This window comes from Hypanus sabinus, chromosome 25 (assembly GCF_030144855.1).
Source record: "Hypanus sabinus isolate sHypSab1 chromosome 25, sHypSab1.hap1, whole genome shotgun sequence".
Taxonomy (NCBI): domain Eukaryota; kingdom Metazoa; phylum Chordata; class Chondrichthyes; order Myliobatiformes; family Dasyatidae; genus Hypanus; species Hypanus sabinus.
This window is the reverse complement of record NC_082730.1, coordinates 22,957,566-22,982,978: the sequence shown is the minus strand read 5'-3', so window position 1 is coordinate 22,982,978 and position 25,413 is coordinate 22,957,566. Positions and strand designations below refer to the sequence as shown.

The 25,413-nt window shown below is 43.5% G+C and overlaps 1 protein-coding gene across 1 annotated transcript in view; it reads right to left on the bottom strand.

Moving 5' to 3' along the window:
- Positions 1-25,413, bottom strand: part of capza1b (capping actin protein of muscle Z-line subunit alpha 1b) — a 63,538-nt gene that overhangs the window by 29,295 nt on the left and 8,830 nt on the right. The window contains exon 2 of the mRNA XM_059950306.1: positions 13,500-13,563. Within this exon, the coding sequence (XP_059806289.1) occupies positions 13,500-13,563 (64 nt within the window). The remainder of the gene's footprint in view (positions 1-13,499; positions 13,564-25,413) is intronic.

The window sequence follows — 25,413 nt, the reverse complement described above, 5'->3', positions numbered from 1 at the left end:
TGTCCCAAGGTGATTTATAAGTGGGAAATCAGGCAAAAATTAATACCAAGCAACCTAAAGACATACAGTGGATTCTGGTTAATTGGTTAATCAGTGGCAGCCACTTATCTGGGACAACTCTTAAAGAACAAAAACTAATCTAGAAAATAGCTGGGATTCCCTTTGTTTATTTGTGACACTATGCTGCTTAATTGGGACAGGGAACTATTATTGAACAATTTCTAATTAGCATGAATCCCGTGAACTTGTGTAGCTGTTAAGACACTATACCATACTTACAGCAAACAGTTTTTAAAATAGCAGTTGTGTGTATTGCATTCAAAAAAGCAGTCATTTTTGTCACTGTTAGTTGGTGAGAAATAAGCAAGACAATTTAGAATTATTTTGCACACTGCGGTTTCAAGCAAACAGCCGGGAGTGAAAAGGAAATGATTTTACTACTTCAACAAGTTAGGACTATGAAGAATTTGAAGGTATTAACAATAATCTTGAATATTACAATGGTAAAGAAAATTTGGAAGATGCAATGGTTGAAAGCATTGTATGAAGGGAGTCCATTATCTACACTAGGTGTCTGCACTAATTTTGTTCATTTACAATCAAAAGAACTTGGCAGCATTTTGGTTGGTTGTCTATTGCATCCTGATGATGACAGTGAAAATTGTGCAGGAGAGTTTTTAAAGTGGAAAAGCCATTACATTGGAACAATTCCACTCTCTTGGCCTCAGAAGTCCGGGTCCACGCTATGAGTAGTCATCACAAACTGGGGTTTTCCTTGGCTGCAGTGAATAATGATGATTTCTTCTCTGCCATGAAGCATTGCAGAACCGCCTTCTTGATCATTGGATCTCACTGTTCACTTCATCAGCCCAGTTCACCAGAGCTGATTTCATGTGATAGGGCAGGCATATTTCACCAGGACACAAGGTCCAGTGGCTAACCTGTCTGTCAAAGTGGTGTACCGCGCATAGCTGACAGATGAGAGCTGTGGGTCCAGTGGGGACCAAAGGTGAATAAGGTGCTCCAGAAAGGACAGGACAAGTCTTTCATTGAAGTGTTATCCCTGGGCACCCCATACATAACAGCGTACATTGGATGAATTCCTCTGTCAATAACTATTAGGAACTAGTTGTTTTATAGAGCTACTCCTCCCTTGGGCTTGTTGTGTTCCACCAAGGGGCAGCTCATCCATCTTTAGTTCACATCTGCTCCCCGCTCTCACCTGTGACTCCAAATAACTGTTTGCTTGTGACAGTGGCCACACCCCAGTACACTGTTCATCAGGTGGGTTAAACCAGGAGAAGGTAGCTGGGAACCTCCAATCCTACTGACCCCAGCATGCAAAGTCAGTTCTGGTTGACTGGGAGGACAAGATCAACTACAAGATCCAATGGCCAAGAAGGCAGACAAGGCACAGCTCTCATGGCTATCCACTGCAGCCAAGGAAGTCTGTAGTTTCTCATACCATTGGACCAAGATTTTTGAGGCCAAGAGAGTGGAACTGCCCCTATGCAATGGCTTTTCACTGTGGAACTCCTCTCCACACAGGTTATATCATAGTAGGAAACAATGGACAACCAACAAACTGTAGTAATATTGGTAGTGTTCTAATTTGTTCTGTAATATGGCGGCTATATTTCATTAGGAGTTTGAGTTTTGGAATGTCACCTAAAACATTTGAACATTTCTACAGATGTACTGTGGAGAGCATTCTAATTGGCTACATCACTGTCTGGTATGACGGGGGTGAGGGATTACTGCAAAGGATTGAAGTAAGCTGCAAAAAGTTGTAAAACTAGTCAGCTCCATCATGGGTACTAGACAGCACATCCAACACATCTTAAAGAAGCGGTGCCTCAAAAAGGCAGTGCCCATCATTAATGAGCCCCACCACCCAGGACATGTCCTCTTCACACAGCTACCATTGTGAGGGAGGTACAGAAGCCTGAAGGCGCACACTCAGCTATTCAGAAACAGCTTTTTTTCCCTCTGCCATCCAATTTCTGAATGGACATTGAAACAACAAACACTACCTCACTACATTTTTTCATTTATGTTTTTGCACTACTAATTTAACTATTTGATATACATACACATTTACTTTAATTCAGTTTTTCCTATATTACCATGTATTGCATTGGACTGCTGCTGCAAAGTTAAATTTCACAACATATGCTGGTGATATTAAACCTGATTCTGATTCAGTGAAATATTGAATTTGTTACTCAGTTAAATGGTAGTTTGTCTATATATATTTACATCTTTTTAAACTATTCCCATCAAGCTTCTGCTAATTAGGGCATGCTTAATTAGGCCAAATATACTGGTTTTAATGTGTCCCAATTAACCAGAATCCACTGTATTTGTGCAAAAAACGTGAGCTATTACAAATTTTAAGAGAGAAACTATGTTTAGAAAATTCCAAATGGAATCAGTGCCATGCAGTCAAAGGCACAGGCAGCAAAGGAAAAACAATTAAATCAGCTAAATTTAGGAAGATGTTGAAGTTGGGTATCATACTGGATTACCACGATGAAGGACACTGAGGCCACTGATGGATTTGAAAACAAGGATAATGACTTAAAATACAGTTAACTGTAGTTGCATGTCAGATAATAAGAGCTTTTATTATTCTTTAGGAGCTTCACGTGCAGAAAGCACAGCAACCAATGTGCATGCAAAAAGGCTGCATAAACAGGAAAAAATGAATCCCTGGACACTGCATTTCAAGAAGCATACAAGAGGAGGAAACTAACGAGGGCACCAACATAACTTGGTTACCTTTCATAAAGAAACAAACAAGATATTTGGTCTGAAAATGCAGAACCAATCCCGGGATCTTGTTTTAATGTTTCACAGGTCTCCAAAAATGCACCCTTCCAAAGATTATTGTGCCAAACTAATAATTATAGTTCATAACCTTTCATTTTTTAAAGAATCACTTTGCTTACAACATAGTTCCTAAATTAAATCTAGCAAACCAATTTAGTAACTGCCAGTACAGCATTATAATCCTGTGAATTAAAAAAACAGAATTTTTGACTGTGACAAGTATAGACAGTGTTCTACAACAACACACACAAAATGCTGGTGGAACACAGCAGGCCAGGCAGCACCTATAGGGAGAAGCACTGTCGACGTTTCGGGCCGAGACCCTTCATCAGGACTACCTGAAAGGAAAGATAGTAAGAGATTTGAAAGTAGTGGGGGGAGGGGGAAATGCGAAATGATAGGAGAAGACCGGAGGGGGTGGGATGAAGCTAACAGCTGGAAAGGTGATTGGTGAAAGTGATACAGAGCTGGAGAAGGGAAAGGATCATGGGACAGGAGCCCTCAGGAGAAAGAAAGGGGGGGGGGGAGCACCAGAGGGAGATGGAGAACAGGCAAACAACTAACTATGTCAGGGATGGGGTAAGAAGGGGAGGAGGGGCATTAACGGAAGTTAGAGAAGTCAATGTTCATGCCATCAGGTTGGAAGCTACCCAGCCGGTATATAAGGTGTTGTTCCTCCAACCTGAGTTTGGTTTCATTTTGACAATAGAGGAGGCCATGGATAGACATATCAGAATGAGAATGGGACGTGGAATTAAAATTAAAATGTGTGGCCACTGAAATATGTAGACAGTGTTCTGTTTACTGAAATGGAAAAGGAAGTGATCCTGAAACTTTCTCTCGAGATGATTGTAACATCTGAAATATTTGAACTCTTAAGTATACAGGACAATAGGGTTTGGAGTACAAAAGCAGTAACATCTAACCACAACTATACAAGGCAACAGCAGAATTTTGGTCCACAATTTATTATCAATTTATAGCTCAGAGGAGCTTCACCATGATTGTCCTGAATATGAAGGATTATATTGAGGAAAGGATAAACAGGTCGGGTCTGGATGCATTTGAGCTTAGAAGTATGACCAACCTAATGAAACAAGAATGATAGGGTGAATGATGGGAGGCTGTTTCCACTCTGGGAAGGACCGGAAAGAACAGTCACAAAATAAGGGGGGAACAAAGTGAACACTGAAATGAGGAAGAATTTATTCTCTCAATCAAATAAACAATCTTTGGAATTCCCTGCCCCAGAAAGCCTGGGGGCGGAATCCAAGAATGCATTCTAATAGAGGTACAGTCGGCCCTCTTCATCCGCGGGTTCCACGTGCGCGGATTCAACCAACAATGGATCAGGAAAACCCAGAAGTTCTCTCTCTACCACTTGTTTGAGTATGTACAGACTTTTTTTCTTGTCATTATTCTCTAAACAATACAATATAACAACTATTTACTTAGCATTTACATTGTATTAGGTATTATAAGTAATCTAGAGATTATTTAAAGTATACGGGAGGATGTGCATAGGTTACTGCGGATCTAAGTCGGAACAGGTACATCCGGTATTATTTACCGTCAGTTAGTCAAAAGTTTGTCTTAGTATATATTTTACCTTTCTATGCATATAAAACACTTAAGAAATGTATATATTTCAATAATTAAACCACTGCATTGCTTAGTAATAATTGCAGCTTTCATCAGGGCAGGGCCTTCACATGCTCCATTATTCTTACTTTATCCTTTAAAACTGATCCAATCATTGACCGACTGTAGCCTAACGCTTTTCCAATGACCAATGGCATTTCACCCTTACCGATCGTTTTATTATTTCCACTGTGGCGACCCATTTCCTGGCACAGCCAAACCGGCTCACAATTAGCCAGCGTTCCGGCTAAGGGAGATAGCCTATGGGGGTTTGTGAGTAAGTGTCTTTTGGAGCATCCGCGCCCACGGGGGGCGGGTTGAGGGAGGCTTAAAAGCAAGGCTGTGTAGTTCGAATAAAGTTATCTTTGATTGCAGTTCACCGACTCCGTGTTGTTATTTTAGCGCTGCGTGTAGCACACCGCTACAATTGGTGACCCCGACGGTCCAAACGATTTTTGGACCAGAGATGACCGACGCCGCCTCTGTTCATGCGGTTTCGTTGAAACTGCCCGGTTTCTGGATGCCACAACCTCACCTATGGTTCCAGCAAGCAGAAGCCCAATTCCACGTTCGGCAGATAACCTCAGAGGACACCCGTTACTACTACGTGGTGAGCTCCCTCGACCAGGACACAGCGGCCCAGGTCGCGGAATTCGTACAGTCTCCCCTGGTGGACGGCAAGTACACGGAATTCAAAGCCCTGCTCCTCAGGACTTTCGGACTCTCACGGCTCGAGCGGGCTGCCCGTTTACTGCGCCTCGATGGCTTGGGAGACAGACCTCCATCGGCTTTAATGAATGAGATGTTGTCTCTGGCTGACGGACACACACCCTGCCTCATGTTTGAGCAGGCATTCCTAGAGCAGCTGCCCGAGGACATACGCCTGCTGCTGTCCGACTCGGATTTCAGTGACCCCCGGAAGGTGGCAGCCCAGGCGGACTTGCTGTGGAACGCCAAGAAGGTGAGTGGGGCATTCATCGCACAGATCACCCGGCCACGCTCCCAGCAGCAAACCAGTCCAGGCCCGGCTGCAGAGCTCGCTAACCCCAGAGGCAGGGGTGGGGAGCCCAACGAACAATGGTGCTTCTACCACCAGCGGAGGGGCGCAGAAGCCCGCCGTTGTCGCCCGCCCTGCAAGTTCCTGGGAAACGCCAGGGCCAGCCGCCGCTGATGGCTACGGCGGCTGGCCATCGGGATAGCCTTCTGTATGTGTTGGACAAGCGGTCAGGACACCGCTTTTTGGTCGACATCGGTGCCAAGATCAGTATCTTACCTCCGACGAGTTACGACACCCGCAGCAGGGCACCGGATCCCCCCCGAGGGCCGTGAACGGCAGCACAGTAAGGACCTATGGCACCCGTCAGGTGCAGCTACAGTTCAGCTCCAGCCAGTTCACGTGGGACTTCACACTGGCCGCCATAGCCCAACCGCTTCTGGGTGCGGATTTTTTGCGGGCTCACAGCCTACTGGTCGACCTGCCCAGGAAGAGACTGGTCCACGCCGAGACCTTTCAGACGTTCTCCCTGGGTGCAGCCCAGTTGCCAGCCCCACACCTCGGCTCCATCACGCTGTCCGACAACGACTTCACCAGGGTCCTGGCGGATTTCCCTTCGGTTCTGGCACTGCAGTTCACAGTGGCCATGCCCCGACACGGCGTACAGCACCACATCCCGACCCAGGGACCACCCCTCCACGCCCATGCTCGGCGGCTTCCCCCGGACAAGCTCCGACTGGCGAAGGAGGAGTTCAAGAGGATGGAGGAATTGGGGATCATCCGGTGGTCTGACAGCCCATGGGCCTCCCCCCTGCACATGGTGCCCAAAGTGACAGGGGGCTGGAGACCGTGCGGCGACTACTGCAGGCTGAATGAGGCTACCACACCGGACCGCTACCCTGTGCCGCACATTCAGGACTTTGCAGCAAACCTGCACGGCGCACGGATCTTCTCCTCATCCGAGGGTACCATCAAATCCCGATGCATCCGGACGACGTCCCCAAAATGGCTCTCATCACCCTGTTTGGCCTTTTCGAGATTCTCCGCATGCCGTTCGGCCTGAAGAATGCCGCACAGACGTTCCAATGGTTAATGGACGCAGTGGGACGCGACCTGGACTTCGCGTTCATCTATTTGGACGACATCCTCATAGCCAGCAGCAGTCGTCAGGAGCATCTGTCCCACCTCCATCAACTCTATGCCCGGCTGAGTGACTACGGTCTAACGATCAACCCGGCCAAATGCCAGTTCGGGCTCGACACCATTGACTTCCTGGGCCACAGGATTACTAAAGATGGGGCATCCCCTCTGCCCGCTAAGGTAGATGTGGTCCGCCATTTCCCCTGACCCACCACGATCAAAGGCCTTCAGGAATTCGTAGGTATGGTCAATTTCTACCACCGCTTCCTCCCTTCAGCTGCCCGGATCATGCACCCCGTGTTCGCCCTGCTGTCGGGTCCGGGCAAGGAGATTACCTGGGACGAGGAGCCCGCCGCCGCTTTCACTCAAACGAAGGAAGCCTTGGTGAACACCACGATGCTAGTGCACCCCAGAATGGACGTCCCTACTGCCCTCACAGTGGACGCATCTAACACGGCAGTCGGTGGGGTACTGGAGCAACTCATCACGGGTCGCTGGCAACCCCTGGCGTTTTTCAGCAAACACCTGCAGCCACCCGAGCTCAAGTACAGTGCTTTTGACCGGGAACTGTTGGCGCTCTACCTGGCAATCTGGCATTTCAGGTACTTCCTAGAAGGTCGGCCCTTCACCGCGTTCACGGACCACAAACCGCTTACCTTTGCATTTACGAAAGCGTCCGACCCCTGGTTGTCCCGCCAGCAGCGCCATCTGTCCTACATCTCTGAATACACGACGGATGTCCGGCACGTCTCGGGTAAGGACAATGTCATGCCAGATGCGCTCTCTCGCCCTACCATTCATGCCCTTTCCCAAGGGGTAGACTTTGAGGCGCTGGCAGAGGTACAGCAGGCAGATGAGGAGATCCCGAGTTACAGAACCGCAGTCTCCGGATTACAGCTCCAGGACCTCCCCGTAGGCCCAGGTGAGAGGACCCTACTCTATGACGTCGCCACCGGTCAGCCCCGCCCCTTCGGCGACGCGTTTTCGACTCCATTCATAACTTGGCGCACCCCTCCATCAGGACAACTGTCCGGATGGTTTCCAGCAGGTTCGTTTGGCACGGACTCCGCAAACAGGTCAATGAATGGGCCAAAACGTGCATGCACTGCCAGACAGCCAAGGTGCAGCGGCACACCAAAGCTCTGCCGCAGCAGTTCCACCCCACCCACCGGCATTTCAACCACATTCATGTGGATATCGTGGGCCCCCTACCAGTGTCGCGTGGAGCGCAGCACCTCCTCACTATTGTGGACCGGTTCACAAGATGGCCAGAGGCGGTCCCGCTCACCGACACCACCTCCGAATCTTGCGCCCGGGCACTGATCGCCACCTGGGTGTCCCGCTTTGGTGTACCGGCCCACATTACCTCCGACAGAGGCGCCCAGTTCACATCCAGCCTGTGGTCTGCTATGGCCAGCCTTTTGGGGACTCAGCTGCACCACACCACTGCCTACCACCCACAGTCGAACGGGCTAGTGGAGCGTTTCCACTGTCACCTGAAGTCGGCTCTCATGGCCCGCCTGTGAGGAGCTAACTGGGCGGACAAGCTTCCCTGGGTCCTACTTGGCATCCACACGGCACCCAAAGACGATCTGCACGCCTCGTTGGCCGAGTTGGTGTACTGCGCGCCCCTGGTCGTCCCCAGGGAGTTCATACCAGCCCCAAGGGGGCAAGAGGAGGAACCTGCAGCAGTCCTGGGCCGACTACGCGAGAGGCTCGGTCACCTGGCCCCCGTACCCACTTCGCAGCATGGGCAGAACCCAACCTGCGTACCCAAAGACCTGCAGAACTGTAAGTTTGTGTTTGTACGAAGGGGCGGGCATCAGCCACTGCTGCAACGGCCCTACGAGGGGCCGTTTACGGTGCTCCGGAACAACACGTCCACGTTCGTGCTGGACGTTGGGGGGAGAGAGGAGGTTCTCACGGTGGACCAACTCGAACCGGCCCATGTGGACCTGGCACAACCAGTCGAGTTTCCGGCACTGCGGCGCAGAGGCCGACCTCCCAAACAGGTTCTGGCACAGACTGTGGACATTGGGGGGGTGTATCGCCGGTTCTGGGGGGGGGGGGGGGGTGTTATGTGGCGACCCATTTCCTGGCACATCCGAACCAGCTCACAATTAACCAGTGTTCCGGCTAAGGGAGATAGCCTACGGGGGTTTGTGAGTACGTGCCTTTTGGAGCATCCGCGCCCACGGGGGTCGGGTTGAGGGAGGCTTAAAAGCAAGGCTGTGTAGTTCGACTAAAGTTATCTTTGACTGCAGTTTACCGACACTGTGTCGTTATTTTAGCGCTGCGTGTAGCACACCGCTACACCACTTTATTTTCAATCCTGATTGTTTTCCGAAATAGAAACACTGCGGGTGGCGGGTTCCGAACTCTGCCGGGTCCTAAAATCCACCGACTTGAGCATCCACATTTTTTGGTATCTACAGGGGGTCCCGGAACTAATCCCCTGCGGATAAGGAGTGCTGACTGTACTGAAATGTTTAACTTTAAGGGTTTGATGGTAATGGAGATGGGGCAGGAAGATGGATGTTGGAAGTTGGATTAGACATTATGTCATTGAATGGTGGAGCAGGTTTGAGCAGTGGAATGGCTGTCTACTAACCCTGTTTCTTCCACTTTTCAGCTGCTTTATATGTTTTGCACTTCTTTCAATTACAGTTCTGCTTTTTAAACATTGTGACTTGCCCACTTGAGGTTGACCATACATATACCATCAGCAAACTTTAGTTGCTAAATTCCACAATGTTCAAAAACACCTGGAAAGTCACACTTTCAACAGAACAGGCTTAAGCTCACTCACAAAATGGGATTACAGTAAATAAATTGGCTTTCACATATACAAGATGTTACTTTATAAATAAGCATGAATTTGAGAAGCTACAGAGCACGCACAAATCTTCTAAACTGGAAAGAAGCTTGGTATTTGTGAGTTACTCTGTTTACAAAAATGACAACTAGACTGTACGAGTATGACTGGATAAATCAGATGAATTAGAGGAGGCACGCTCACTCAACTTTAAAAATGGAGCAGAGGAAGTGGAGGTGGTCACTTGTGCCAAATATCAGAAGGGTGTGGGATAGTGCACAGTGTGGTTATAATCACATCATACTGTTGGCAATTCTATGTTAGCAGAACGGGCAGCAGCCTACCTAAGGAGATGTGAAGACAGATTTGGAAAAAACACTAGCATGTATTGACAAAAGCATTAGACAAAATGGGCAGGGCAGTTTCTTTGAAACAAAGATGTGATTAACCAGTTGGCTTAGTTTTAAGGCAAAAACAGAGAAAATAGCTTTTTCATTTTAAGAGTATTGCAGGTCTGTAGCATACTGCCCGAAAGGGGTGTTTTCAGAGAGGGTTCTTGACCAAAGTGCTTAGATGAAACACTTGATGATTGAGATACAAGGTTATGCATTGAAAACTGGAAAATGGCATTATTCTGAACAGCACAAAATCAATGAATTATATGACCACTACCTGCTATAACTTTCTATGCTTTAGGATGAGCTAATTAATTCAAGTTCTGGAAACAAATACTGTAAATGGGCGAATAGCTAACTGGGACACAGAAGTAAAGTGAGTTTGATGAATGGTTGATGTCAGCACAACTGAAAGCAAGGAAAGGAACCAAAGGGATGCCCAATGGTGTGGAATAATGTCAAGACTGGAATAGAGTTATGGGAACAAGAGGTGGGTGTCAGGTAAGCCTGTAGAGTAGTGAACTGTTACACAAAAGATAGCATTGCTTCCTGATTCAACACTAACATTCAAAGGAGAGTTTGATAAATACTTGACAACAATAGACTTGCAAGCCTATAACACTAGTGACCGGGCAAGCTCTACAGAGAAAACAGAATCAGCTTTAATATCACAGGTACATGAAATTAGTTGTTCTGCAGCTGCATACATTGCAACACATTAAAAAAAATTTTAAATTAAGTTACAAAGAATATATATGTATAAAAATTACATTAAATCAGCAGTGCAAAAAGAGAGGAAAAAAAAGTAAGGTAGTGTTTATGGGTTCAATGTCCATCTAGAAATCTGATGGAGCAATGAGAAAATGACATACAGGTGGTCCCCGTTTATCCAACGTTCATGTAACGACAGCTCGCTGTTACGAAAGACCTACATTAGTACCTGTTTTCGCTAACCAGATAAATTTCGCTTTTACGAAAAAAGCTGCCCGCTTTATATGTGTATCTACCCCGAGAAAGACTACAATAACTGTGAAGCCTTCTGCGGGCAGTTGTTTGCGCATGCATGTGTGTGCCGATTTTTTTTCTCCAGATTGATTTTGGCTCTCTGTCTTCCTGAATTGGTAAGTGAAACTACACCATATGTACAATATTTCTACTTTATATAGGGTGTATATTTATCATATCATTCCTGCTTTTACTATATGTTAGTGCTATTTTAGGTTTTGTGTGTTATTTGGTTTGATTTGGTAGGTTATTTTTTGGGTCTGGGAAAGCTCAAAAATTTTTCCCATATAAATTAATAGTAATTGCTTCTTTGCTTTACAACATTTTGACTTACAAACGGTTTCATAGGAATGCTTTATCTTTGGATTGCGGGGGAAACTGGTACATTTATTTACTGAGGTACAGCACAAAATAGGCACTTCTGGCCCTTTGAACCACACCGCCCAGCATCCCGATTTAATCCAAGCCAATTCACAGTACAATTTACAATGACGAATTAACCTACCAACCAGCACATCTTTGGACAGTAGGACGAATCCAGAGTACCTAGAGGAGACCCATGCAGTCATGGGGAGAAAGTAAAAACTCCTTTTGGACAAAGGAGGGAATCGAACCCGAGTCACTGGTACTGTAAAATGTTGTGCTGACTGCTACGCTACCATGCCGTCCCTTGGGTGAAGGGGTTCCTTAATGATGGATGCTGCCTTTTTGAGGCATCACCTTTTGAAGATGTCCTGGATGCTGGGAAGGCTAGAGGCTATGATGGAGTTGGCTAGTGTTTACAACTTTCTGTAGTTTTTTCTGATCCTGTGCAGTGGCCCTCCACACCAGACGGTGATACAGCCAGTTAAAATGCTCTCCTTGATACATACCAGGTCTCCTCTAATGGAAAATAGCAGCTTTCATGCCTTCTTTGTGATTGCATCAATATGTTGGGCCCAGGATAGATCTTCTGAGATGCTGATATCCAGGAACTTGAAACTGCTCACCCTTTCCATTACTGATTCTTTAAAGATGACTGGTGTGTGTTCCCTTGACTTCCACATTCTGAAGTGCACAACCAATTCTTTGGTCTTACTGATGTTGAGTTCAAGGTTGTTGTTGTGAGATCACTCAACCAGCAAATCTCTCACACTTGTAAGCCTCATCACCATCTGAAATTCTGTCAACAACAGTTCTGTCATTGGCAAATTTAAAGAATGGAGCTTGAGCTGTGGATCGCCACACAATCTCGGATGCAGACAAGAGTATAGCAGTAAGGAGGAGATGTTATTTCCAATCCGCAGACTGTGGTCTCCCAGTGACCAAGTCAAGGATCCAGTTGCAGAGACCCAGGTTTTGGAGCTAGTCGACTGTGATGAATGTATCCAACCAACAGCAGCCTGATGTAAGTATTACTATTGTCCAGGTGATCCAAGGCAAAGTGGAGAGCCAGTGAGATTCCACCTGCTATGGACCTATTGGGTTTGTGGGCAAATTGCAGGTCCATGCAGCGGGAGTTGATACTAACCACGATCAACCTCTCAAAGCACTTCATCATAGTAGATGTTAGTGTCACTGGCCGATAGTCAATGAATGCAATTCTTGCACATTGGTGTGCAAGTTGCCCTTTTGAAGCAGCTGGGAACCATCAACTGCAATCATGAGAAACTGAAGATGTCCTTGAACAGTCCCACCAGTTGGTTTGCACAGCTTTTTATGGCCTTACCAGGTACACCATCAGGGTCTGGCATCCTAACATTGGCTTCCGAGACAGATTACAGGGTCTCCAGATGCTCCAGGGATTTGCACAGGTGTAGTTTTATTCTCCCTTTCAAAGTGTGCATAAAAAGGCTTTGAGCTCATCTGCAGTGAAACATCACAGCCATTCATTATGTTAGCAGAACCACATGAAGTTTTTTTTCTAAAACAGTGACTTGTAAAGATCTGAAAAGCATAGGCAGGTATTATAGTGGAGACAGATTAAATTGTAGCATTCAGAAATGACCTGGAAAAGAATTTGCAGAGCTATGGGGAGAAGGCAGGGGCTAGGGGTGTGGATCCAGGTAGAATGGTACAGAGTGGACAGAACAGCCTCTTACCATGCTGCAATTCAATGGCTCAACAAGCCTCCTATGGTGATAACTCCATGAATCTAATATGTCGTCAGTACATGAGATAACGGGAATGACTTAACAGCATGGATCACTCTAATTCAGACATTAAAAGCAGCTTAAACTGTACTGTAGATTATACGTATTCTGCCTATTATATAGCAAGACATTTGGTTGATTCCTGTTTCAGGCTACTAGTCTGCTGAATAAGATCAACTAATTCAATATAAACTGCAGATCTCGGTCATTAAGTTACTGACAAGTGCACTTATGGTCATCTGAACTGTTAATCATGGTCTGTTGGTACCAATGGTAATCCAAGAAACACGAACCTATTTCTCTTCAAATGATTTGGCTGAAGACATCCTGAAACTGCCTGCTTAATGGACAAAATCAATAGGCCAGCTAAAGAATGTAATGAATAAAAACATTTGTTCCAAATTCCACGGTAAGCAACCCTTCAGCTAATGAAGAATTCTTATAGTTGCCAAAGGCACACAGAAGATATGTACAACTGTGCATATCTTACAATCAAACTAGCAACTTAAAGTTTACAAAACCAAAGTACATCTTCATTGACTTACCATTAAATACTTCATTGAACTCTCCTGGTGGTGCATGAGTGATGAAATTGGTGGCAATTTGCACCTAAGATCAAACCAGAAATATGTGTTGTTAGTAATTCTACTTCATACAAGATAATAGACAACTCAAATTTTGTTTTGAAACCTTCTTCCCAACATCGTAGTTTAGCATTAAAGCCAAAAATCCTGAAAATACTCTGCAGGATGAATACATTTCACCTTTGACTTGAAACATTAATGCTGTTCATCTGCACATAGATGATGCCAGACCTACAGAATGCACACACTATTTCCTATATTTATTTCAGACTTTCAGCATCTGCACATTTCTGATTTTCATCATTCAAGTCAACAAATTGTAGCATACAATTCTGCACTATGTTCTTCAGTGCCTATTACTGAATTTGTTCGTCATCTCTCTCATCAGCCTCTCACTGGGTGATTTCTCTCTCTGCAAGTATCTGGCTAGCAAGTGGCATCATGACAAGTTTATCAATCAGTTGTCACTGATATGGATCAGATATGTTTATGGCTCACCTTCCATTCCCTCGAATTAATACAAAGCTTTGTAATCAATAAATTACTTTAGCAATGCACTCTACTATAGACAAATTGATTAGTAAATTAACCCTCCACTGCTGTCTGTGGCAATGAATTCACCACCCTCTGGCTAAAAAAAATTCCTCCTCATCTCTGTTCTAAAGGGATGGCACTCTACTCTATTCTACATAGGCTGTGTCAAGAATCCCCAGGAATAGCTACCTCCAAGAATGCAGCCGGGCCCTGCATCGTAATGCTGAGCAGCTGCTTGGCTTGCCCAAGCCTGCCCTCACAAGTGGTCCCAGCATGTTCCTCAGTGGTTTATTCCTCATTGAGTCATGCAGAGACGAGATCAATACTGAAGGTGCGTCAGTAGAGGTCAGGAATTCCTGGCACACCAACATACAATTTTACTTTTAAAAAGCGAGGCAGATATACATCAATAAGAGATTTGACTCCACTACTAAATGATGAGTCAATACTGAGTCCACTAAGCATGATAATTTTCAAAGGTTCATTTTATTGTCAAAACATGCATGTACAACTCTGATGTTTGTCTACTCCAGACAGCTAGTAAATACAGAAAGGCCACGGGTGTTGATGGAAGAAAAGACATCAACTATCAACACCTCCCCTAAAGCACGAAAAGGAACAAAACTTACAGACCCAAAAATTCCTCCTTACCACAATAACAAAAACAGCAACAATAACGATCACTGACCCCCTACATTCTTTTATTGTTTATAACTTGCATTGCAAAATGGCATCTTTTTCACAAATACAAAAGATTCTGCAGATGCTGGAAATCCAGGGTAACTGCGAGAGCTGGAGGAACTCAGGCAACATCTATGGAAAGGAATCAATGGTCAAAACTTTGGACTGAGACTAATCATCAGTCCTGACCTGTTGAGTTCCTCCAGCATATTTGTATGAGCTACTCAGCATTTTACATTTTACATACATTCAGTATGATTTGTTGCAAAGAAACCAATCTGTGGAGGAAGGGCGAATGGGGAGTGGGGGGGGGGGAGGGTTGGGTCAAGTTTTGAGCATGGGAACCACAGGTGGGGGGGGGGGTGAAGAAGAGCAAATAGAAGAGGAAATGGAGGGAAATCAATTGGAAAATATTCAGTATTCAAAACAGATTGACAGGTTGATTAGATTTCTTGAGTTCGATCTTGCTGAACATCACAGCACGGCTTGGGAGGCTACATGACCTACTCCCATAGTTACGTTTTTTTAAAGTGGATATAAAAGCTTTAAGGCATTATTTTGACAAAGAGCAAATGAATATTATTCCAGATTCTCACTAACCTTCCAAGAGGACCATGACCTTGTTGTGTTTAGAGGTTTGTATGCATCAATGACCGAGAGAGCTGCGTTGGCTGCAGTCAGGGCTTTATGCTTCAGCTCTTAGTAGGGTCACCCTTGCTAAACAAGTCAAAGGGTACAAACCAGATTAAGAGTGCCCACCAGTCCTCCAGGTTTGGGGGGGGGGGGGGGGTCAGCTCAGGGCTATCAACCCTGACTGGCAAAACAAAATTGTTATAGAAACAGCAATGAAGAATCCTTCTACATATGAGTATGATGATACTCCTGAGTATCCATTCAGAACTTGTGTGACTGACAGTACTGAAAACCAAGGAAGCTACTGACACAATGAAGGATACCCTGAACACTGCCAGAGAAGGAGGACCTTCATTGCTGCCCTAAACACCAGTGGGGTAATGGGCAGTAAGCAATCCTCACTAACAGCATATGCCTCAAAGTCACCACAAAAATAGCAAAAGTTACTATTGTATTATTTGTTGGACTTTACCAAAGCTGAAGTTGCTATATTATTCATATAGTTCCCCAATATTACCACACATTGATTACATCATTTTGGTTAAGCCCTTACCAGAGATAATGATTAAATTACCACCTCTCTGGAGATGCTACCAAACCTACAGAGTATTTCCTCTTTTTTCTATTTTCTTTGCAGCATGAGAAATGTCTACAACTGAGCATTCAACACCAATCACTCTTTCAAAATTCATCACTAAACTCCAAGACCTGGGCCTCAATACCTCCCTATACAACTGGATCTTCCATTTCCTCACTGGAAGACCTAACTTAGTACAGATTGGCAATGTCTCCTTCACACTTACCATTGGCACAAGTGTGCTTAGCCCCGGCTCTCCTCACTCCTACCTACGGTTGTGGCCAGTTCAGCTCCAATGCTGTATCTGAGTTTGCTGATAGCACCTCTGTTGTTGGCATATAAGAGGAAAATTGAAAACAACAACCAAACAGAACACCAGCAAAACCAAAGAACTACAGGAGGAAGAAGCCGGAGACCCACGAGCCTGACTTCATTAGGGGAATGGAGGTGGAGTCAGTCTGTAGCTTTAATTCTTTTTTTGGTGTTAACTTATCAAAGAATCTGTCCTGGAACCAGCACTTAAGTGTCATCAGAAACATGGCATGATAGCTTTCTTAGAAATATGCAGAGATTTGGCAGGTCACCAAAAACTGACAACTCTCTATAGTTACAAAGTGGAGAATATCCTAACTGGTTGTACCATGGTCTGGTATGGAAACAACAATGCCCAGGAATGAAGTCTAAAGAAAGTGTTGAATATATCCCAGTCTATCACAGCAAAGCCTAACCTACCATTCAACACATTTACAACAAGTTCTGCCACAAGAAAGCAGCATCCCCCACTCCAAGAAAGACCCCCCCACTCCAGCTATGCCCTTTTCTCCCTCCAAATGTCGGACAGGGGGTACAGAAGCCTCAAGTCCCACATCAGCAGGTTCAGGAACAGTTATCACAAACATCAGGTTCCTGAATCCGCATGGATAACATCATTCACCATTATTCTGGACCTACCGGCTCATTTTCAAAGACTCTTTACAACTCATGTTCTCAGTACTATTTTTATTCAAACAACTTGTCTTATTTTGCACATTGGCTGTCAGTTTTTGTATAGATTTTCATAATATTCGAATCCACTTCTTTTTTCCTGCAAATGCCAGCAAGAAAATGAATCTGAAGGTAGTACAGTCAGCCCTCCTTATCCGCGGGGCATTGGTTCCGAGACCCCCCCGCGGATACGAAAAAATGCAGATGACACCCTTATTTAACCTGTCTCAGTGCGGAGGTCTATAGGACCCAGCGGAACCCCGGACTTTATTTAACATGTCTCCGTGCAGTGGACATCAGGACCCGAAGTCGCAGCTCTGAATCCACAGTGCTTCTGTTCACGAAAGTAATCACGATTGAAAATAAGGTGGAAGTAATAAAGCGATTGGAAAGAGGTTAAATGCCATCGGCCATTGGAAAAGCGTTAGACTACAGTCGGCCAATGATCGGAACCATTTTAATGGAGCATTTGAAAGGCCCTGCCCCAATGAAAGCTACAATTATTACTAAGCGACACAGTGGTTTAATTATCGAAATATGTATGTTTCTTAAGTGTATTATATGCATAGAAAGGTAAAATATGTACTAGATACTAAGAAAAACATTTGATTTACGCAAAGTAATACCGGATGTACCTGTCCCGACTTCAAATCCGACTTAAAGATGGACTCAGGAATGGAACTCATTCATAACCCGGGGTCTGTCTGTACTTTAAAGACATTTCTAGATTACTTATAATACCTAATACAATGTAAATGCTATGTAAATAGTTGTTATACTGTATTGTTTAGGGAATTATGACAAGAAAAAATAGTCTGTACATGCTCAAACAATGAGTGCAGGAGAGAGAACTTCTGGGTTTTCCCGATCCGCGGTTGGTTGAAACCGCGCATGCGGAATCTGCGGATAAGGAGGGCTGACTGTATATAGCAACATACAAGTAATTTGATAATAAATTTACTCTGAACTTTAAAGTATAACACTGTCAATTGAACACTAGTGCTTCCCACTGCCAGTTCAGATGGCAGTACCCAGAATCACTCTATGAAAACAATTATCTTCCATCAATAAATTAATAAGTAAAAATTTTTCTCAATTATATTTCTATGCAAAATTATGTGAAAGAATATAGCCTGGAACACACGTGGGCATTGCAAGCATATTACTTGCATTTCTCCTTAATTTTGCAATGACTCGCTGAACAAGAAACACAGGTTACTTTACAAAGGGCAACCATTACTGAGGCTTATCACAGAAAGTCTGAATACTGAAATCAGAGGAAGGGGTATAGATTTCGTACACACGGGTTACGAAATGATTAAACTGAGCACAGGCTCTGTAATCCTTTTGAACTGATGTGGTTAACTGAGGTTCAGACAATGCAGAGGTAAGCTAAAGGAAAGAGTCTGAATTCACTTTACTCAACTTCTAATTGCATTTCTCAGCTTTTCAGTCTCACCAAGTCTTAAAGGTACCAATGCGCTTTCAAATTAGAAAACTGAATTTACAGGGGATCCTTTTAGCATTTCCTTTGCAGTCAGAATATGACAATACTCTACTCTCTGATGGTAATTTAATACAACTGAGAGAGCTGGTGTACAACTTTAATAGCCATTTTGTAACAATTTTCACATCAAATGCAGCCCCTGACAGTTATCGATAGCTTGAGTTTGTTAGTGAAACAGCTGGATATTTACAGTACTTGAATGGCTTCACAACCACTTACTGTTTATCAAGAAAATTCAATTTCTTCAAGCGGTATTATAGGGATCTGACCTCACACCTTCACATTACCAGCTCTGGCTTCAAGATTATAAATTCCCTAAGTCAATAACTAAAATATCTGACCCAGAATTTGCACAAGTCTTTGAAGAACATAATGGTGCTTAAAATGCTGAACTTGGTTACACAGCCATTTCCAGCTGACATCTGCACATTCGCTTCCCCAAATAACAGCTTTCATATTGGTCAAGCTATATCTGAATGGGGACCTCACCCGAAGGTTGCATACTTCAATTTGTAAATGGTACAACTGCAGAATTTTATTTTAATCATGGAGTTGGGGTCGTAGACCAGGCATAAAAAGAGCCAGGGTACAAGTTTAGCTACAATGACAAAGACAGCAGATTAAATAATGTCAGATTCTCAGTCACCTACCAGTCTCTTCCACAAGTTACTTGCACAGGCATAGCGTGAATGCCAAAAAACAATTCTGTATTCATTGAGCTTCTAACCCTGTCCTGACATGACTTTTCACGCTACAAGTGAATGATGTTTGAGCTAAATGATGCTAAAATCCTCCCATAATTAAACATACGTATGAGGCAAAATGACTGACAAGAAAAAATCCATTCATATTGTATCTCCTGTTGAAACTTGTTCACAGTTGGACTGTTTAATTCCTTATTTTGTCTATTTCATTTAGGGTCAGGTATATGCACCATAGTGCACAGGTTCCAAAGCAGAATGAGCTTTAGAATTGCTCATTTAATCAAGGTGAAGGTGGTGGTGGAAGCTAGGCCACTAAAATGATGATTGCAGACCAGTTCATTGTTGACAAAAACAGTTCCATGAAGACAGTGTTTTGCTGCAGTTTGCCGTAGCAGAACAAAAAGCAGACATATCATTCCATTCAATGAACTGACCTTCTCTTCCTCATCATCCACTTAGGGTGGCCAAGTCAATATCAACCCTTCTGAGTTTGTGGGCCATGGCAGCAAAGTAATGCTCAAGACCATCAAGAATGTGAGTTTTTCTGAAAGGGTGCTGACATTTTTGGTCTGAAACTTCATTTCAAACAACAGAAGATATCTGTGGCAATTTCTTTTAACAAGATGGACACGACACATCAATCGCCACACAATCTTGACAGACCAGGGTTAACAAGGCAGTCCATGTCACAGACCAGGCTCTGCTGCAGGAACTAACATACATGTCCATTTACACTCTAAACATATGTTGGCAGACTGTCATCATGCACACATGCTCATTCCTCTGTCTCTCTTTTTCCTTCCACCAATCCATCCTCAAGCCTTTACACATCCTTTCCTTCTCCAATCCCCTGCTCTCACCGTTCATGGTGCCATCACCCCACACCCTATTCTATCTCATTTTCTAGCTACCTGCTATTTACATGCTCATTCCTGCTCTCAAGTGTGATACTCTCCTCTCTGCCCATCACCCTTCTCTCTGCTCCCTACAACCAAAGCTACTTGATTATCTTTCCTTTATAAGTCCATACTGATGATTTTACACTAATAACAAAAAGTTACTTGTCATTCTTAACCCACTTAGGCTATGTCCACACGACACCGGATAAATCTGTAACCGAAGCTTTTTCTCTTCATTTTTAACCTCCATCCACACTAACACGGCGTTTTCGTCCCCCGAAACCGGAGCTTTTCAGAATCGCTTTCTAGGGTGGGTATTTTTGAAAACTCTACTCGGGCAGATCAGTGTGGACGGTGTAACCGGAGACTTTTGAAAATGCTATCAGACGACAGCACGCTATTTCATTGTTTTCTTGACACAGCCTAACAATTTCAGAACAGATGGCAATGAGACTGAAGCCAGAAGAGATAGAAATGTATTCACCAAATACTTTGATCCATAACTTACTGAATAAATAAGTATACTCACTTTGCTCTGTTTTCTGTCTGCTCATATGAAGGTGATTTACCTATTTATGCAAGTACTTCTCTGACAATAGATGTGTAACAGCCTAATGTAACATTGTATGGAAATACAAGGTAACACTGATGCAGACATGTTTTATACACTAACAAGGTGCTTTATTAATGCAACAGAGTTAGTCAGTTTTTCAATGTTCGTCGTCAGCCGGGTCAATCTGTCCGTGAACTCCCTGTCGGTTGCCTCCGTACGCTCCAGTATTTGTTTTTTTTTTACTTTTAAGTTCTCCTGCGCAAGAGCCAACAGCTGTCTGTTGTTTTAAGTTTTTCTAGTCTGTAACTACACAAACACACACTTTTACGGCGAGATTCGGCACCAAACATGCTGCTTATTTTCGATAGATGTGTCCTGTGCATGCACCATTTCAATGTGGATAGAGATATTTTCAAAAACGCACAGCGTGGACCCCTATTGTTCTTATGCGAAACCGGCGTTTTCAAAATTATCCAGTCTAGTATGGATGCAGCCTTAGTCTATGAACATTTTGTAGTGCTGTGCTTCTGTTTAATTTGTTGTTAATACCATTAGTTATGTGACCATCCTTACAGCTGCAGGACATTGAACTGCTTGTTAGGGCATACTTTGAAGTTGGGTTATATAGCAAAATGTTAACTTCAGCAACCAATCTTTAGACCTGAATGTGGACTGTAGATTAAATTAAAAATGCCGTCCTGGAGTTAATTGAAAACTAGACAATGCTGATTAGCTCTCACTTTGGGTGTCTGGACACAAAGTCAGAAGCAAAGGAGGAGGTGTGAAAATCATGTTATTCAAAGGAAGCATTGTATTTACATTTTAACTATAGAGTTGTCCTTTGATCTTTAAAATATGGGGCAGAGTAAAGTCAAGATGGCGCTAAACAACGACTCCTCTGCTTGCATCTTTGAAAACAGATCTATTTCTATCTTCAATATATATTCTTTTCCTTTTCAAGGTTCTTTTGAAGACCCTGACCTGAATTTACACTCTGAATGGAACCTGCTCTCACAACCGGCAGTTTTTTGATATCCCAAGGACACGGCCTGGAAGGCTAGCATGCCTTCAGGATGGTGGATTTTCCTGGCTCTGGAGACGGGCTGATTGAAGACCGGTGCTCCTGAGATGTCCTGGGAGAACAAGGAACATCAGGGGGGAGGGGGGGGAGGGGAGGGAGAAGCCTGTGGTACATCATTACCAGGTGCACAAGTAGTCTTTGGGGTACTGCAAGTCTGTGTCTTTATTGGTACTTTGCTGCATGCTTGAGTGCTCAGTGGAGGGTGCCGTTTTTTTGGTGGTAGGGGACAGCAGGGTGGGGTCTGTTGTCTTGCTGCTGCTTGTGCATAGGAGGGAAGAGCTTGGGGGCGGGGGCTTTGGGATTCTAATGTTTAACTGTTAATCATGCTTTGGGGCACTTGTTTTCGTAGATGTTTGCAAAAGTATTTCAGAATGTATATTGTATACATTTCTCTAACATTAAATGTACCTATTGATAAAATGTCATGCAACGTTGAGTTGAAAAGGTCCCTTCCACCAAGAGTGTCTCATTTTGTTGAGTAAAACACTTCAATATCCACTAGCTACAATATCTTTCTGGTGACTTTGTTTGCATTACAACACTGCTTAAACCTCCCTGTTAAGGCTATTGCACAGAGCAGATCCCTTCAGACTCTCTGCCCCAGTCAATGGGTCAGTGAGAGGGCGACACTAATTGGGATGTCTAGGAATCTCTTTATAACTATAGTGACACAAATTCCAGTCAAAATACGTTTTTATGTTCAAGTAGCATCGAGTACTTTTTAATAGGTGGCATGCTGTACACTTTCAATTTACATGAAAAACGGCACGAATCACGACCCTAAATAGCCCCTTTAAAATAATCGTACCCTCCTACACAGAAGTTATGAATAAACAATCCGCAATAGATTTTTCTTTCCTTCTCAAAGCATTTAGAGACAGTACTAATTCCAAAATCTGCAGCTGCATTTTCTGCAAATCCCTGTATGGGTTTTTACATTTGCCAAGGCCGTGAAACTAAATCAAAGCCACAAATTTTCTTGATAATCACAAAGGGTCATTTAAACATTCTCAACATTACACAAGAACAATTTCAGAACAGAAGTAGATCACTTGGCCTTTAAGATGTTGCCGTTATTCAACATGATTGTAGTTGACCAATCCCAGGCTTCAAATCCTCTTAGTAATCTCTTAGTATCTTTCCTTTCAGTTAGTCCTGACAAAGGTTCTCGGCCCGAAATGTCGACAGTGCTTCTCCCTATAGATGCTGCCTGGCCTGCTGTGTTCCACCAGCATTTTGTGTTTGTTCTTCAAATCCTCTGCCAGTTTCCCTTAGCCTTTAATTCCCTGATTTTTCAAAAATTATCTAACACCACTTTAAATACTGTATTTCAATTAACCTAGCCTCCACACCCATCCAGGGTAGAGAATTCCAAAAATTCACAACCCTCTGCAAACCTCTGCTTGAAATGACCAGTACCTTACCTTGTAAACATGTCTCCTCAATTCAGAATTTCCCAGTAGTGAAAACCGCTCTACGTCTGATCAATCATGCCCCTCAGGATTCTGTACATCTTGATGAGGTCACCTCTCTCTTGAAAACCCCAAAGAGTACAGACTCAACCTGGTTAACCTCTCAAGCAGGTTTGGGACCTTGAAATCACAGTCAATAGTCATGCTCCTGCTTTTGAAAATTAGCGATAACTTGATTGTTGCAGGTTTCAATAAGGTGTGACATTAATATATTTCACAGATTATACTCCTGTTGTTGAACATAAATGGTACAGACTGGTGGCATTTTACGCAATCAGTACCCAATGTGCACAACACAACACACAATCTGCATTGCTGTTTTCCACTCAACTAACAGTTTTGCACGAACTACTTGCTGATTATTGGAACTGTATTGCAAAGTGCTGCAAGGGCAGAAAGCACCTAGGTTTGTGATGGTTAAGTGGTAACAATATTTGTGTCCACATAATTGACCTTAGTTTTTTTTTTAATTTTCTATCTGCCCACCCATTCAATTTGAAGAGAGTTAATGATTTCAACTACTCTTTCTGAACACAGGCATTGTCAAAACACCCCAATAGTCAAGGTATTGGAAAAATTGCACGACTCACCAGCCTAAGAACCTTTTAAAAGAATCTTACCCATCTATACAGAAGATGATATTGGATTGTGTGCCAAGGTGTAGGAGCGTGTGGACCAGGGTTGGTGTGGACCAGGATTAGGTTTAGAGTTAGTGTAATTATGTGAGCAGTGGGAAAATTATGTGTTTCTTGATCACTTTACAGAAGGTTCAATGTAATTTGACCCTGCCACTTTGATCTGGCCCACGCCTCTCACTACCCAGCTTTATTAACCTGGAGTGCACTAAGACACATCAGTGTTGTAACCTGGGGTCTTGGGTGTTTCAGGTCTTTAAATAGAAGACACCCTCACTTAGGTGACCCAGCGAGAGTTGATTAAGCCCCAGCGCGTGTTCTTCAATGGAGTAAGATAATGAAAGGTATGTCACTTTGAGGGTTAGGGTTAGGATATTTTAGACCTCATTATTTGGTTTGAAGTGATAGATTTTTTTCTGGACTTACTCAATGGAGAAAGTCTCAATCTTATCACCTTTTCAACTATGTAAAATGACCTCTTAATTCTTTATATATAGTTTTAAGTCAAGAATTAATTGAATCAAGAGAAAAATAATTATAGGCCTTATACTACAAACCTCTACAACAGTAAGAACAGAACAATAAAGGTACAGATCCATGGGAAAACATGCAAATTCGAGTAAAATAGAAAAAAAACCAAAATGATTTAAAAATTCCAACCATATGCTTTGTTCCGTGGTTAAACAGATGTTATACAAGTCTGCTCAAACACATTTCACCATCTATAATGATTTGACACCAGTGAACTTCCTGCCATCTCTGCTGAAGCATTTGAATATGACCATTTCAGGTAACAAATGCAGCACACAGCAGAAGTCAACTTCCTTATTCATTCATGCAACTGACTTATTGCATTACTTGACTGAAACTTCACAAGCAACTGACAGCGGAAAAAAAATCTAGCAGCCATCATACCAAAAATCATAGAACAACGGAACTCAGAAAATGGCCATTTTCTCCATTGTTCCAGTTTTTTTTAAAAAAAGAAAAATGTCATATTCATCCTCTGCTAGTTCCCCATTGCACAAGTTCTTATCAAAGCTCCTTCCCCTTATTCTGTCAAACCCCTTTAGATTTTCAGTACTATTAAATCTTCTCTTACTTTTCCATGCTCTGACAGCAATGCTATTTACATATGAAATAGACAATAGACAGTAGGTGCAGGAGTAGGCCATTCGGCCCTTCTAGCCAGCACTGCCATTCACTGTGATCATGGCTGATCATACACAGTTCCAAATGAAATAGTTCCAAATATTTAAAAATTATTTTAATTTAAGTGGTCATTGAGCATGCCAGGGTATGTTGAACTTTCTAAATGTTGTACAGAATTTTTAGGTGAAATGTTTTTAGCCGAAGTATTTCACTAATGAAATCTGCAAATACAAACAATCTACACCTCCAGAGCAACACACTCTGAATGCTGGAAGAATACAGCAAGTCAGGCAGCATCTATGGAAAAGAGTAATGCTTCAGGCTGAGACGCTTCTCCAGGTCTGAGAAGGGAGGGAGAATATGCCAGTTCCTCCAGCATTTTGTGTGCTGCTTTGGATTTTCAAGATCTGCAGAAATTCTTGTGTTTATAATCATCTATATCTTCTCCTACACATATAATAGT